The sequence below is a fragment of the Castanea sativa genome, chromosome 5 (assembly GCF_040712315.1).
Source record: "Castanea sativa cultivar Marrone di Chiusa Pesio chromosome 5, ASM4071231v1".
NCBI lineage: Eukaryota > Viridiplantae > Streptophyta > Magnoliopsida > Fagales > Fagaceae > Castanea > Castanea sativa.
Window position 1 is genome coordinate 44,517,688 of NC_134017.1, and position 16,913 is coordinate 44,534,600.

At 34.5% G+C, this 16,913-nt stretch overlaps 1 protein-coding gene across 1 annotated transcript; it reads left to right on the top strand.

The window, feature by feature from the left end:
- Nucleotides 1-1,225: 1,225 nt before the first annotated feature.
- Nucleotides 1,226-8,210, top strand: LOC142636992 (uncharacterized protein At4g18490). Its single transcript, XM_075811285.1, has 15 exons — nucleotides 1,226-1,286; nucleotides 1,706-1,832; nucleotides 2,542-2,730; nucleotides 2,874-3,806; nucleotides 4,178-4,354; nucleotides 4,429-4,566; nucleotides 4,729-4,866; nucleotides 5,850-6,023; nucleotides 6,120-6,300; nucleotides 6,451-6,518; nucleotides 6,595-6,634; nucleotides 6,765-6,941; nucleotides 7,389-7,499; nucleotides 7,611-7,700; nucleotides 7,821-8,210. The coding sequence occupies exons 1-14, from the start codon at nucleotides 1,226-1,228 to the stop codon at nucleotides 7,665-7,667; spliced, it is 2,571 nt and encodes an 856-aa protein (XP_075667400.1). The 3' UTR covers nucleotides 7,668-7,700; nucleotides 7,821-8,210.
- The last annotated feature ends 8,703 nt before the right edge of the window (nucleotides 8,211-16,913 follow it).

Sequence of the window (16,913 nt, forward strand, 5' to 3'; positions counted from 1 at the left end):
TGTTCATGTTCATGTAATGGATTAATTTCTAGAGATTTCGCAGATCAACTTGATTCTTGAATGAAATTGATTTGATTTTGTTTTCCTTTAAAAATTTATACTTCTGTTGTGCCTAATATGGTGGATTTAGGTCATAGAGTTTGTGAATTGTTTGAAAATTTAGTTGTATGTTGCTCATTTTTCACATCGGATTTCATTTAGAAGCATTCTGTGGTTGGTGAAATCTCCCTCATTTTCCATTTTTGTTTGGTTTTTGTCAATTTAATCAGTTCCATACCACAATAACTTACTGTGGCCTTTCAGTTTCACTGCGCTTAGTTTGATCTAGAAATTCTCTGAACAGTAACTCTACATTTTGTAAGTGAATTGAATTCTCTTTCACCTTTCACTTTGAAGCTATGATCAGAATGCGATCAGTTCCTTAAAAGTATTTGTAATATTTGCGAATCTATTTAGTCCGTTTGTATATTGTTTTGATGATTCCTGATAAAATGGATTCATTCACATGCAATACTTTGAGTGTGAACATGTAGACAAATAGAAATAGATTACACTTTAATTTGTCCTGAGAATGAATTGGTTCTTACACACGTCTCTAAATTTCTTAACTGATTTAGCTCTTTGTTACTGTATATGCAAATATCTTTCAATTATGAACTTAATGCATCATTTAAGATGGATTTGTTTTATAACTGGTAAGTTATGCATGCACCTGGTGGGTCTTAAACCCACAACCTCATTATTCATCTTGCTCTTACAATTTGACCTATAGCTAATTTGTATCATTTCAGATAGATAAGACTAGATTAATGACTATAATTCAAAAGAAAAGAATATATATATATATATATATATATATATATATATATTAATGTGCCAACCTTTCATTGATAATATGCCTTCCTGGTTTTATTGATGAATTTGGGTCTCACTAATGACTTTCGGGAATGCTTGATCCTTCACTGTGCGGTTCTTTCAAGTAATATCTTTGTTATCAAATTTTGAGAGCTTTGTTGAGGTATCTTAACATGGACAAATTTCATAAATTATTTTGGTTTCACCCTTTCTCATCTTTTATGCTCTTAATTATTATTTTTTAACTTTGTTCTCTAGGTTGGATGGTCCTGTAGTTCTGCATTCTAATTGCCTCTTTTTCAATTGAATCCTCATCTGAATGTTTCTGGCTGTTTTCAGACGTCAATCATACCTTTAGTTATCTTTGCAGATGGCAGAGTCACAGAAGGGAACTTCATCTATCAAATCAAAAGAGAAAACATCACTGCTAGGTATCTCCTTGTCCTAAAGTATGTAGTAAGATTTTCAAACTTAATGGATTTCGGCCCCTTATCACATAAATAATAGTGTATGAGAATTAGAAAGTAGATGTTCTGTCATGTGCATGACTTAATTTTGTAGTGAATTTGATGGCGATTTTCAGACATCATGGTGTATGTAGAGGGTTCCAAATAAACAAGGCGGGATATAATGTTTAAGAGTAGGCTAGTGAAATCTGAATTAGCACAACCATGACTTTTTGCTCCATAGTATGCCAGAAGACAAGGATCAGTGTGGCCTACCATATATTTGGTTGCTTAAATCCTCAAGTTTTGACATATTGTTACATACAAATTTACCAGAATTAGTTGTTTATTAATGACATGCTCATTTACACATTGTAATGAGTCCAATATTCCTCTTTAAGCAGATGATGAAATTGGAAATGAGTTCCTCAGCTCCTGGAAATCAATGTCGGTTACAGAAGATGATGCTATGGATTTTAACTTTGACACAGTACCCAAAGGCAAAAAGAAGGCGTTCAACTTTGAGAAAATGTGAGTACTGGAAAAACATTGTGGTTCATTTGGATGGAGGTGTTTGAAGAGAAGGATTTGAGTTTCAGTTTTTATTTTGAATGACTTGAATAAAGTATAACTGGGAAAAGTTTTCTTTGGTAAAAAATTATAGATGGATTAAAGCTTTATTAATATGTGGATGTGAAATGATTAGGTGTAAGATATTATATCAAACCCATATCATAACAAGTGTTTTTGTTTGCGCAAAATCCTCAAAGCTCAAATCCATCATGTGTTCTAAAATTCAAAGTAATTTATACTAGCAATTGGTTTTCAAATCCCTTCATTTGAAATCCTCCACGCAAATTTAGTTTTTGCAAATTTAATGAAAGTAAAATATCAATTTAATGGTGATAGCTTAATTGTGAACACCTTATTGATTTTCTAAACATTGAATTGCATTCTGATTTTGAGTATTTATTTAAACTCCTTAAGCTTTGCTTTCTGATTTCTTCTCATCTCTTCTTTTTTCTTATTATATTCTGCAGCATTATGCCCTTTCTGAGAATATCTGGTGAATTTTCTTTTTTATGTTTACTAAATTGTATTTTTTTTGGAAATTCTGGCTCACTGAAATGTTTGTTCCTAAACCTGTAGATATATTACTGATAATTGCAGCTGCCCTTGTTGCATAATACTTTGAGGAATATTACTTAGAAGCAATGTTTTTTCATTGGATATATTTCAGGGATATGGATTTCAATCTAGATGGTGATTTTGACAAGTTGTCATCATTCAAAGTAGACATGTCAGACCTTGATTTCTCATATTCGCCCAAAAAAACTGCAAAGCCCAAGGGAAGATCTGGAGAAGAAGGTTCCAGTGGAAATCATAAAGGGAAAAAAGATGGCTTTAATTTCTCTTTTGATTTTAGTGAGTACGTGGACAATTCTTCCAAGATGTCTTTGGACCCTTTTATTCTGTTCTATTATGTTTTTGAATTTTATACCAGTAATTCAAGTGGACTTATGATTTCATTTTCAAAATTGCTTAACCTGGCACATTTCTGTTTGTATTTAGTTTGGATGGTTTCAATTTAGAGTCAAGCTTAATGAAAGAAGATAAGAAGTCTAACAAGGCCTCAGAAAGCAAAGGAGTTGATTCAGAGAGAAGTCAGTGTCAAGGTTCTAAATTAAACCTGACTGAAGGCAATGGTAGGTGTGATGAGTCAAGCTTAATGAATGAAGATAAGAATTCTTACAAAACCTCAGATAGCAAAGGAGTTGCTTTAGACCTGACTGAAGGTAATGGTAGGTATGATGATAGCTCTAGCATGAAAGTTCCAGAAACCAAAAGTGCAGTCACTTCAAAGGTTGAGACTTTAATTGGTGGTCAAGGGGAATTTAATTCCTTCAATGATGATTCTGCTTCAAAATCTGAAACCTTTGAAAATTTGGTTCTGACACATGGGGGAAGAACTTCTCCAGGGAAAACAATAATGATGAGCGCAGAAGAAACTGATCAACAAAGTTGCTCATCTCAGAAGTCAATGTTCACAGAACCATCTTCTCAGCTGGTGAAAGATGATGATATACCTGTCAAACCTGTACATGACAATGAATCAAATCAACACACTCTTTCGGATTTTTCGAAAGTAAAGACACAAATTTCTTCATTGGGCACAAAAGAAAAAACTGCTCCAGGTGGAGAGCAAACTGATGCTGACAAAATGATTTTTAGTATGGGATCTCATCATGAAGACTCAGCATGCAAGAATTCACCTCCAATGCACATCACTGCATCAGACAACAACGATGCTGAAAGGAATAAGACTGGTGGCAATGAACCAATCAGATTTATGGATGACATGGAACCAGCTGAATCAGCTGAACATGATTTAGATATGGAAGACAACACCGTCACAAATATCTCAAGGCAAATACTGTATGACACCAAGGGGGTCAAAAAGAACGAGAGTTCAACTTCCAAGCTTTCTTTGGCCCCATTGGACAGGTAAGAGAATTCAGAAATATAGGAAAGTTCTTTTTTTAATGAATTAAGATAATGAGAAACTGTTCAGCACTAATCTTCTTAGATGGCTTCATGTGAAAATATCACAAAATGTACTACTTATGTTAGAGAAATTGTATATGAAGCTTATAAATCTGAAAAATAGAAGGCCTTTTTGGTTTATAAGTTTATATATATATATATATATATATATATATATATTCTTTGGATTTGTCACGTTTTCATGCATTCTGTTGAACAATGTCTATTCCATTTTCATCCATTATGTTCATAATCTGTGATGATTAATCTTTGACACTGCATGTTAACTTTGAGGTTCCATTTAGAACACATGTTTTGTTTACTTGATGCAGGGTAGTTGATACGAGGACACTAGTGAACGGAAAAGAAGATGGAGACATCCACTCTATTTCTTGTAAGAGGCCAGAGGAAACTGGACCTAAAGTTCATCAGCCATCTGGGACAAAGTTTTCCTCAATTGGCAGCAAAAGAGTTGGGGCCATGCATCTATCTCCTTCCAGTGAAAAAGCGTGAGTAATGCTTTATGTAACAATTGCTATTATAGGCCTTCAAATGATCGTCTATTTGATATATTCTGCAACAGGGAGGGCTTGAATGCTAATGATGCACAGACTGGAAGCAAATTGGTTCATACTACAATTTCAGTTGCTAGAGAATTAAAAAAAGACCGACCTCTTTTGTTGGGAAGTGAAAGTAATGTTAAAAATCCTAGTAAAATCAGGTGAGGCCTCTGTACCAGGTAGTTCCATTTTCAGATAAAGCTTCTACACTTGGCATTATGTTAAACATTTGTCCCTCCAGATTAGATCATTTAAGAACTGTAAAAAGAAAAAAGTTCTCCAATTGAAGATCAAATGACAATGCCCCTCACAATCTTCAACAGGGAGGGCATAAATTCAGATAATGTACCAATTGGGAGCAGGCTGATTGAGAATTTACAGCCACATGACAAAGAAGGAAAAAAAGGTGAATTTGTTTTGCTAGGAAGTGAAAAGAATTTTAAAGACCATCATACTTTGAGGTAAGCTATCTATACTTTATTTGACTATTTTATATACATACATACATACATTCATATATATTTCATCTTGTCATTAAGCTTTCCTGTTTGACTTTATGTTGAAGTTCTTTATATCGGAGGTACATTACTTTGAGCTTTGAGTTGGGTTGTTTGGTCATTCAACAATTGAAATTTCAATTGCTTTATATAGGATTTTCCTAAGGGTTTTAGCTGAAATATCAATTTCTTTACATAGGATTTCCTAAGTGATTTAGAGCTTTAAAAGTTCCCTTTGTTTGTCCCATCCATGTAATGTAAGAGAACTCTTTCGTTGGTTGTATTTCAGTCACTGTATAAAGTAATATCAATTCATGCATAAATGCTTAAGAACCTTTGTGAAAATGCCTATTCTAAAGATGACATTTGGCATGCTTATACAATTATTATTGTCTATTGATGTCAACCTTGTGTTATTGATCTTAAAGAGAGTAAAAAAAAAACTGTAAAGTGTTTGGATAAGAAGATGAGGTTCCTAAATGTAAAATTGATGAAGTCAAAAGAAGGAAAACTAATTATGGGTGGAACTGACAATGAAATATATATGCATATTGGCATATTTTTTTAGATGTTGGTACATAATCATTTTTGTTGAAGAAATCTATGTTCAATACACGTTTCCTCATTTAGTTGACTTTAGATAATGATTTCTCAAAAAGTTACCCTGTTTTTTGGGACGTGCTAATTATACTTCAGTCACTCCTCACTATATTCAACAGATAAAGTTCTTTGAAAAGCCTTGTTACCATAGATTGTTTTTATTTTTTGGATGTTAATCTTCTGTTTTGAACATGACTGCTCAGTCTCCTAGTCTCTTTATGATAATGCTACTATAGTAAGTTCTCTCAGACGTATATTCTGGTTTGTAATCTTTTCATAAGACCTTATAGGGAAATATTATATAGTTGATTCAAGTTTTGACTTAAGAATTTTGTGAATCTTTCCAGCCTAACTGGTAAGACAACTGAATGTGGTGCCCAGACAAGCATGAATTCTAAACTTGTGCTTTCGAGCATGGAGTCTTTGCGGAACTTGAAGAACATTTCGGCTGAAAGGAATAAACTTTGCTCCATAAAAGCTGGCAAGAGGACACCTGATCTCTCTAGCATTAAAACTTCAAGGTATGATTTCCATAGAGGTGTAAGTCTTCTTTAATGGCTGCCTTCCTATCTGAAAATAGTTTACTAGTCTTTAAATGATGTATGTCTTCATTGTAGGATTATAGAGCCAAACAAAATTCTATCAAGTTCTATAAGTCGGAGAGAAATTAACTCCTTGGAAAAGTCAGAGAAAAAAATGGAAGTACAGGGAAATATAGCATTGAAGATTGAGCATCGTGTTGACCGTACTGAGAAACAAATGTCTCAAAGCCCATCCTTGAAAAGGAAAACATTTGAGGTTTTATATTTATAAGCCACTCCTTGTTATTCATAAAGATCTCTTGAAAATGATATCACAACAATAATGATCTCATATTAAGCTTCAGTAAGTTACAAGAAAATTATCATGACTTCCCATCACCAATATTGATAGGAAGCTACTTTGCAGGCATCGAATGCAGATTCAGTGTACTTAAAGCCTCTAAAACGCCTCTCTGCGTCACCTAGTGAAAGCAGGTATGATTGTTCTATTGACAATAATATGTTCTAAACTTACTGGAATAACATGTGCTTCATCAAAAATCGCCTGCAGCAATTCAAAATTACCTTTGGAAAGTGTCCTTGAAGAACAGGTAGGTATCTATACAGTTCGTTCGTTTATTTATCAACCCTAACTGGTGAACTTCAGATGAAAACATATAGATGGTTAAAGCCTTATTAGGTGAACATAAGTTGCTTCACTTTCCCTTACATGTGCCCCAGGTTTGCATTCATGGGATTCAGGCAGAGAGTAGTGCCAAGCATGTCTTTACTGACCACGGGACCTCTGGACTTGAATGTGCTCGAGAGGTGAACATGATGGACTTGGAAATTCCTTTAGTTATGGAGAATGATGGAAATGTTGAGAAGGCTGAGGCATATACGAAGGATCTTGATGATGTGAGTAAACTAGGATTTATTTATTAGCTATTAAGTGATTCATATAGGCTTCACGCAATAGTTGCTCATCAAACCATGAACTTGACAGTCTCTCAAACCTGAATGTGACTTTGAAACTGTGAACCTGAAACTTGAAAAGGACTTGCAGTTGTTAAATTGTAGAGGAACACATCTTCATTTAGTGAAATGCTGACTTTGAGATTCCCAATGACCAAAAAATTCTTTCCAATTCAACCCAACATAGCTCTAATGACCCTCCCTGGGTCAAAGTTTGGACTTTGTCTTTACAAGGAGGATGTAATCAGCCCAAAACTTGCAACTGATGCAGGAGACTCAATTAAATATTTTATTTAATTTTTCTAGTCATGTGTAGTTTATTTTTAGGTCCTAGTATTTAATTAGGTTTATTTTTATTTTTAATTTGTCCTTATGTTTTCTCTCCTGCAGATTTGCAACATGCTGAGAAAGAAGCATGAGGAAGCCAAAGAAATATTAGTTCGAGCTGTTGTCAACAATAACAATTTGCTGATGCTTAACCATCCCATCTATGACGAGAAGATATCCTTACTTTCTTTGATGTTAAGTTCTTTTTTTCTTTTTCTTTTTCTTCTTTTTTTTTTTTTTTTTTTTTTTTTTTTGTGTGTTGGAAATTCCTTCATAATTGAGAACATCCGTAAGATTCAGAATTTCGCTTCCCAACTGATGTCCAAGGAGCTTCAAGCATGATCAGTGGGTGGCAGCAACAGTTTTCATATTAAGGTATGTGTAAGGCATTTTCTGGCTGACTTAGCCTAATTTTCTTATCCACCTGATTGCACATTTTTATTTTTGTATGGCTAAATTAAAGTAGACGAGTTTGTATTCTTGTGTTAATTTCAGGGAAAGGCTAGATGTTCTCTTTCATCATGGCTAAGTGGTGACAGCACGGTTAGAAACTCACGTGTGATGCTATATAGGCTAAATTGGATTTATCATTTGAACTGTCTACTTGCAAATATTCTCAAGCTGATTTCTTGTCTGCTCATGCATGAGCAATACCATTTCTGATAAATAAATAAGGCTAATTGTTAGTACACATTATTGCACACACTGTACACATAATTTTTTGAACTGAAATCGTGTTTTGAAGTCAAGATTTGAGTTTAAAATATTTTGAACTGAAATTGTGACTTCAAGACATGTTTTCAATTCAAAACTGAATTGTGTGTATTTTTTGTTTAGTAGAGCAATATGTAATAAATATTGCCCAATAGATAATAACCATGATTTGAATGCTTACAAGGTACCTATTCTCTCTCTCTCTCTCTCTCTCTCTCTCTCTCTCTCTCTCTCTCTCTTGTTTTTTGGTGGGTTTGTCACATGTTTTGCCTGGTGCTTGGGACCAATTTGATCCAAGTTCAATTCTCCCTGAAATATAAAAAATTGAACAAAAATGGCATGGAAGTGAACAGAAGCGAGCTGAGGTCCAATTGGCTTGTAATTACTTGATAGCAATTTCAAGCAACCGCATAATTTGTTTTCTCGTGTACAAGATGCAAGTTCATAAATGTTAAATCTCACCGTGTGCAATTTATTACAACATGCATACAAATTGATAGCGGTCACTCTCTGAAAGCAATTTGTATGCAAAAATGAAGCATGTCATACAATATATATATATATATATATATATATGTTGCCGACACGGACAACAAAGTGGTTTATTAACATTCATTCAAGAATACTATCATTAAATTTCTTAAATCTAGCATCACGTAAACACATAAGCACAGAAACATCAATTTCTTTTCTAGTTAAAGGTTTAACAACGACTTGAACTAAACCAATGTGCAAATATTTAAGATTTTTTTTAGACAAAAATTTATTAATATTTTTCTTGGAAAATAAACAACATTTTTCATGAGTTTTAGAAATAGAAAAGGTTTGTTCAACAGTTCTAGCTCTGTATTCAGAAAAAAAAAATACTTTTTTCAGTCCAATTTAGATCATAAACAGTTTTAGTAGAAATCTTAGGGATATTTCATTTTCTAAAATTTGGGTACTCACTTTCTCCAACAGTGAGGTCTTCTTTATTCAAAATATCATGAGGACAGCCAGTCCTAGAGCTAACAGAGGAGTCGGATCTCCACATCCTATCAATGGCTAACTTAGTTATAACACTCAGTTATCATGTTTTTCTTACAACCGTTGCATTTCGTAAAACACACACACACACACACACACACACATATATATATATATATATATATATATATATATAATTTGAAACTTTAAAAGTGTTTTTGGTTTCATTGAAATCACCTTGTTTTTAGTTTTCAATTCTTGTTTGCTGCGGTCCTACCACCTCAATGTTTGTTTGGTTTCAATTTTTGTTCTTAGTTTCTTCGGAACTCTTCACCCAAAAAAGTGAGAATGAGATTATGAGAACAAAATATGAGAATAACATTTTGGAGTTTTCAAAAATTGAGAACCGACTTAAGTGACATTTTCGTAAAAAAATGGACATAATGGCAACCCACACAACACGTGCCTTTAATTGAGCCCAACGACTCTTTTTTTCCTTTTTTACTTCAATCTCTCTCTCTCTTATATGCTAGCTTGCTAGCTTGCTATGTTGGTGGTCGCACTAGATGATGGTTTTTTTTTTTGTTGTTGTTGTGTGCCTGTTGATGGTGTTGATGGTGGTGGGGGGTTCTGGGTTTGCCAATTGTGGTGATGCGTTATTAGTTGTTGCTGAATTTGCTACGTTGTCCTTGTAGATTATGCCAAAGTGATGTAGAAGCTCAATTTTTGTGGTTAAAAATTGGGCTTCCACAGTAGGTGATGCCAATTTCCTGGACTTAAAAAAGAGGGAAAAATTCACCTCCAACTTTTTGCCTTTTCGTGCTCTCCTCCTATTGCTTGCATTTTAATCCCTTAATTAATCAAGTAGGTTGTAGAGTAGGGGTGGAGTTGTTTTTCGGTTGGTGTGGGTGTGGTTTATATTCCTGCTATGATAGATGATACTGGTGTGGTGGTGAATTTTTAATCGGAAGATAATTGGGGAAAAAGCACGCGAGTCCAAAAATTGATGCCAAACAAATGTAAGTGGCTTTTTGAGTTGTGGAAATGAGTTATGAGAACAAAGTTTTGAAAATGAAAATTGAGAACAAAACGTTAAGGAACCAAACAAAGCCCAACTTGTTAAGAAAGATGGTCATCAATCATGATCTCAACATTTTTTTTTTTTTTTGTGAAACAATTTAGAATTGGCACAAAATTTTAGGGGTCTTCTCAAGGGTGTGAGAAAGAGTGAGGAACTTATGTTGGTTTTTTTTCTTCCTTAAATTATTGTTGAGGACCAAAATTTGACAAGAAAGCCCATTCTATGAAAAGTAAGGAAAGCCCATGGGTTTTAACAAAAGAAAAGCCCAATTCATGAAATTAAGAAGGACCCAGACTTGGTCAAGCCAAGGGACATGCAGCAAGAAGAGGGATCTCGGTTAGGCTAGAGAACATGCAGCAAGAAGAATCAACATCAAGGCTCTAGGACCTTGATGTGTCCTTTTGAAACCTTGAGAATAGGACATTGACTAACACATGAGAAAGCCGAGGTGTATGTTCAGATTTCCAACAAAAGCCATTAAAAATCCAGCAAAACTAGGTATTATCTTTGTAACCCATGGTCTAAGCCCATGGAATCCCGAGTTGGTAGTAAGGGAGAAGTGGTTTGGTCGGTAGAGGAGTGATTTCTGGTAAAAGGAGGATCTCGAAGGTTTCTCTTAGTTCATATATTTGCTTGGAATGCATGAACCAATGGAAAATTCAGTTCCCCTATGTGCATGACACCTCCCCACAATTTCCTCTCAATTATCATTTTCAATTAAAGCTGTCATTTATTGCATTGAGTAGCCCACCCACTCCTTTGACTTTCCAAGAAGGAATCTTCCATTTGTAGCTAAAGTCATGCTCATTTTGAGTTATAATTGCCTAATTAAGCTAAACCTCTTCCCAATGCACTTTTTCAGGTTCTAGAGGACATGGTTTTACCCAGCAGACTAAGGATGTCCTTGCCTAGAGTACCAAACCATATCCATTATAAAAGGAACACTAAGGCACAACAGAAGGGGGGCAGAAAAATAGGGATTCAGATGAGAGGAAATGGGAGAGAGTTTAAAGGTCCAAAAAGATAATTATTAGAGCTTTAAGAGCCCAGCAAGGAAGAGAGGAGATGAAAGGAAAAAAAATAAAAGAGCCAAAGAAGCGGAATTCGTCCTTGAAATCATTCAAAATATCACTTAACCTCCAAAGAAATATATGCCAAAACATGCACTCATCAGATATCACTCTCTCCCACAAAAGTCCTCCTCACTTGACTATCTTGGAAGACAGTGCCCAAGCAAAGCTATTTGGACTTGAGTTCTAAATCCCACAAGTCTTATACAAAAGCACTAAGTTTGTAAGAATTGGGGCCAAGATCCTCGTGGCTGACTCATTCTTATGAAATTCATTTATATATATGTATATGTATATGTATTAGAATGTATATCCTAATCTGAGGAACTAATTATTATTTGAACATATGTGTATTGTATAGTTCTTGTGCAGGACCTATAGAGGTAAAGGGAAAGGACAAAATTCCATTGCATAACAAGCATGGAGAAAAATCGTACTGTTCGAGGAACTAGAGATTTTGGGTTCCATGGATTACAGATCTAGTAACCCTGGGAGTCACGACGTCACGTTTGGGGTACCATGACATCACGCTCGGGGGAACCAAGTGAAGGAACTCTTATAAATGTTCACACAATAAAAGATAAGTCATAAATATTCTATTTCAATCTCATTCTCATTGTAAATATTATGAATAATTATTTTACTTATTTCGTAAGAGTAAACGATCATTTTATGACACTAAAACACTTATACTAATATTTTATTGTTTAGGAGGAAATCTTTTTTTTTGCCTTGATGAGCTTTATGTAACTTACGCACAAACCGGTTCATATAACGACCCCAATAGGCTGCAGAGAACCGGACTCAGTCCAACCATCCATCCTTGGAGCATGGTTTTGAAACTTGGACTGTTCAATGAACCGCAAAAGGGAGAAATTCAAGGTTTTTGAAGTTGGGCCGAGGTCGAACTGTGATGACGTTATAATTAATTTAATAATTATTTAAATATAAATAATTATATTAAATTAATATAAATATAAAATTAACTAAAATAATTAAATTAAATATAGAAATCTATCTTTCAAATGTATTTTTTTATATCATAACTTTCACAAAACAAATAAGAAATATCAAATACTAAGCAAAGGTAGATATGGTATTCTTTATTTATTTATATGTTTTTTTTTTTGAGAATGTTATTTATTTATATGTGTGATTAGTTATTCTTGTGATAGCAATAATAATATACTAATTAGAAGGACACTTGTATTATATTAAATAAAATAAAATTTTAAAATTTTTAATAGTTTTAAATTAAAATGATTATATACTCCATTAAAGTAATTTTAGAATTACACAATTTTATATTTTTTTGGCACAATTGTAAATTTGAATAGGCGTAAATGCACTTTTAGTCCCTAAATCAATTAGTGCGTGTTATTTTGGTCCCTTTCGTTAATCAACAGCCGAAAATATTTGACGTGGCAAACGGAGCACACTGTTGATACAGTAAACTGCTGATGTGGCGAATAAAAGAAAATAAAAAATTATTTGTTATTTAATAAATGCCAAGTCAGCATAAAATAATAATAAAAAAGGCATTTTCATGTTTTTTTTTCTAAATTCTTTTAAAATAAAATAAGAATTTCGGATGTTTTTTCTCACCCATGTCTTGGTGTTTTGAGCCTCTTACATGCACAGATTGACTGAAATGAAAGGGGGTATGTTGGTTGGGTCATGGATGGCAGTGGGTGATGGTGGCTAGGTCCAATTTAGGTTTTGTTTTGGTCACAATTTAAATTTGATTTGGGTTTTGCTTGGGTCCCGATTCAGATCCAATTGGGTTTTGGCTGTGTATGATTTAGCTTCTCTCTCTCTCTCTCTCTCTCTCTCTCTCTCTCTCTCTCTCATGAAAAATCTTGGTGATGGATTGGTTGAGATTTGTGTTTGTGGATCTTGTATGGGTTGGTTTGAATTTGTGTTTGTGATCTAGTTTTTGGTTGTGAGACGGCTGACAATTTGTGGGTTTTGATTGTGAATCTCATGCCTAAAAATTGGTGGCTGGAGCTCCTGAGGGACGTGACAGAGTCGATCCTTCAGAGACTCGGCGCGGTTGAGATCCTCAAGACCGCGCAGAAGGTGTGCACGCTGTGGCGCAGTATCTACAAAGAACCTTCCATGTGGCGCGACATCAATTTCTCCTTGCTCAGATTGGTGCTTTGCTCTCTCTCTCTCTCTCTCTCTCTCTCTCTCTCTCTCTCTCTCAGTGGTGGGTCAATTTTCATTTTCCCATTTCTCTTGGTAGTTGACTCTCGATCTTTCTCTTAGCTCTCTTTCAGTTTTCTATCTTTCTCTCTTTTTCCTATATGGGTTTGATTTGGGTTAAAGAAAGAGAATGAGGGGTTAGATCGGTGGTGTGGAAGTGGTGGTTGCACATCAGTAGTAAGGTAGTGGAGGGGCTCAGATCGGCGGTGAAGACTAGCGATGGAGGTGTAGAAAGATAGACTCAACTCGGTGGAGATGGAAATTAATGGTGTTGGTTGGGTTTTATGGGTCTGGGTGGCAGTGGTAAGCTGGGCTCAGAGGTGGTGGGTAGATCTGGATTTTTTGGCCATTGGTGGGGTTTGAAGGTAGTGAATCGGTAGAGGATTTTCTTGGTCTATTGTTGTGTTTGGTTGAGTTTTGATGTTTGGTGTTTGGTTGGTTGGGTTCGATACAGATGTTTTAGTGTTTTGGTTGAATGTTGTGTTTTGGTATTTTTGTGATTATTGGGTTTTGGTCTCATTTGAAGATGGCTGTGTGTTTTACATGTTTGGTTGCTAAGAAAATGCAAGAAGAGAAACAATGAGAGAATCTTTTAGATCTGGGTTGGTGTTTTTGTTCAAGAAACTTTTGGGTCTTAATTCATGTAAATTTTGGTTTTTATTTTTTTATTTAGTTAAAATTAATAAATTAATTTTTTAAAATTTATATGCTGATATGTCATGGTGATGTGAATTTTTAATAATATTTAAGTCCTCTGTTTGCCACATCAAATATTTCCAACTATTGACTGACGGAAAGAAGCAAAATAACACACGCTAATTAATTTAGGAACTAAAAGTGATGAAATTAAAATATGAGGACCAAAATAGAAAAAAGTCAAAATATAAAAACTAAAAGTGCACTTACGTCATTTAAATACCTATTACTTACCTATAGACCCATTATTTTTTCTCTACCACCCCTCTCTGTCCCATATAATTACAACCAAAAATAAAAGCTATAAGACAAATTTCGGTATTAGATTTTTATCTTTAAAAAAAGTTGTAAATATTAATTAGATTTGATAGTTGTCACATCACGTTAGGGAGTGAAAAAAATGAATGGCCGAAACTCTTCTACCTTTCCCATGTAATCACGTGGAGGTGGAGGGGCTTTGGAATCACAAATAAAAAAAAGAATACAAAAACTACAAGAGTGAAAGTGGAGACCGACAAAAGAGAGAGGAGAAAAAGAAGTAGAAACAGCAGCAGAGGATGAAGCGTTACCGGCGACTTGTGTGGGCAACCTGCTGCTTCAAGTACTTGGTGCAGCCCTTGCTTAGTCGTTTTCTTCTTCCCTGTTTATTATATGTTTTTTTGTTACCAATCCTTTGGCTCCAGATCTGAAAAAAGTCCAAAGTTTTCCGGTATTAGCTGAAAAAAGGACCGTAAAAACCGTTCATGGTTTTAGGAACTGTGCGGTTTGACTACGGTTCACACGGGTCCATTTTTTTTTTTCTTTTTTCTAATTTTATAAAGAGGTTCTTAAGGTTAAAAGAACTGAAATGAAATGGAGAGAGGTTCGCGGTTAACTCGGTCGGACTGTACGGTCCGGTCCGAGTTTCAAAACCATGCCTTGGAGGCCAGGATCCCGACTTGGGTACTTTCCAAAAAATGGAACCCCACAATTATTCTTGAGTGAATCATTTATTAAGCTACAATTTTGGGGCCTTTTTAAATGGAGGCTTTAGGCTATAGCAAGTGATTTAACCCTACTCTCGATTATAGGTGGATCCGTCAAGGTGGTGTTTGAATTCCACAATCGTGTCAGTTTCCTATATGTTCACACGCATGTCTAAAATACTAATTTTCACAATGTTTTTGTGAGCACAAATTCTTGGTTGATTTACAGACAACGATCTTGGAGACTTGTGAATTTTGAGGGCCAACTCAAACTAATGTTGAAAACCCTAACTTGATTTATTCCATTACAGTCAGTAGTGTGCTCTTTGGTTCTTATAACCATTAATATTAATTTTGTTCCACTAAATTCATGGCATTCATTTCACTTTTGGTGGCAACTATGAAACAAAAAAGTTCAGCTTAAAAAACATTAGGGGAAATGGGCACTGCCGGTTCGCCAATCTTGTGAGCAACATTAGATTTTGAAGATCGCAGAAGCCAATAAGCACTGGAGCTGAAATTAAATAGATTAAAGGGAAGCATATTTAAGAGAATTTTCATTGGCTTAAAATATCCTAGGAATATCTTGCTGAATTTTTAGGATAATGCAACCGCATTAACAGAGATCAAGACTTGAAGTTATTGGGGCTGGCTTTGACAGTTGGCTTTGCTGCTTTTTAGCTACGAGTTTCTTATTTATTTATTTATTTTTTTTATTTTTTATTTTTTTTATGCATGAGGCTTCACAATTACTTTGTTTAAAACTTTTTAAAGGGACAGTTGTTTGTCCGAGTCAAATTGGTTAATTAGATTTAATTATTTTTAACTTTACTATTAATATTTTTTGTTATTGCACTAACATTTTTGGGCACGTGTATTTTGTTTTAGATTTTAAATTTATAAATTTTTTTAATGGCCTTAAATGAGGAAAATGTCAGAATTACAAACCTTTTTACAAATTGCTAATCTAGTGAGTAGTTATTGATAAGTAAAAAAGTGATGTAAGTAGTAAGCTCAAATGTGAACCAATAAAAATTTATACTTCAACAGTTTGTAATAATGTTATAGATAAGTTTGTGCCTGTAACATTACTTTAAAAACAAAAAACAATGATATTGATAAAAGGGCAAAATTTTATTGAACAAAATTGCTAAAATTCGTACACAAATACACACACACACACACACACACACACACATATATATATATATATATATATGTAAGTACACAATTGTACCTGGACTCAAAAACAAGTGATGGGTCCAGGTCCAATGAGCCTTATACAATGAAATTTGTAGAGTATGAGTTTGAAACCCAAATTTGAGATGTTGAAAGTTGATTAACAGGCTAGAGTGTCACAATCTATGCAAATGATAAATAAATATGACAAAGAAACCTTTTTGGACGTAAGCCGAGGACAATTTGTATAGCACTTCTTTTTCTATGCCAAAAATTACAATTCTTAATTCTTTTTTATATAAGAAGAAGGGTCCCCTTTTCTTTTCTCTCTCGTCTTCTTATATACTTCTTCTTTTTTCTTGTTTCGTCCATGTGTCACACAAATCTTCCTTTTAGATACTTGTCCCGTCTACCACCTTTTTGAAGTCTTCAAATAATGGCAGGAATGCTGAATTCTACTGTTCAGAGGTCATTTCTCATTTAATGTGGTCAGGGAGGTGGAGGTAGATGCAAGGTCTTTAATGTGGTGGTAGCAGCTTTTTCCTCAGATTTTTCTCACATGTTCCTGCTTCTAAAGGGTGCTTGGATCACACTTTTACCTACTAGTTCTTCAAGAATTCTACCTCTAACCCGTTTGGCAAGTCTCAGGGCCATTGCTGGGCCTGTCCGAGGAGATACTCTTTCTTGGACAACTCCTTGGACCTCTATAGTG

Coding starts and splice junctions, on each gene's coding strand:
- LOC142636992 (XM_075811285.1), top strand. CDS start 1,226: ATGGCAGAGTCACAGAAGGGAACTTCATCTATCAAATCAAAAGAGAAA. Junction 4,567..4,728: donor AAAAATCCTAGTAAAATCAG/GTGAGGCCTCTG, acceptor AATCTTCAACAG/GGAGGGCATAAATTCAGATA. Junction 6,942..7,388: donor ATACGAAGGATCTTGATGAT/GTGAGTAAACTA, acceptor TCTCTCCTGCAG/ATTTGCAACATGCTGAGAAA.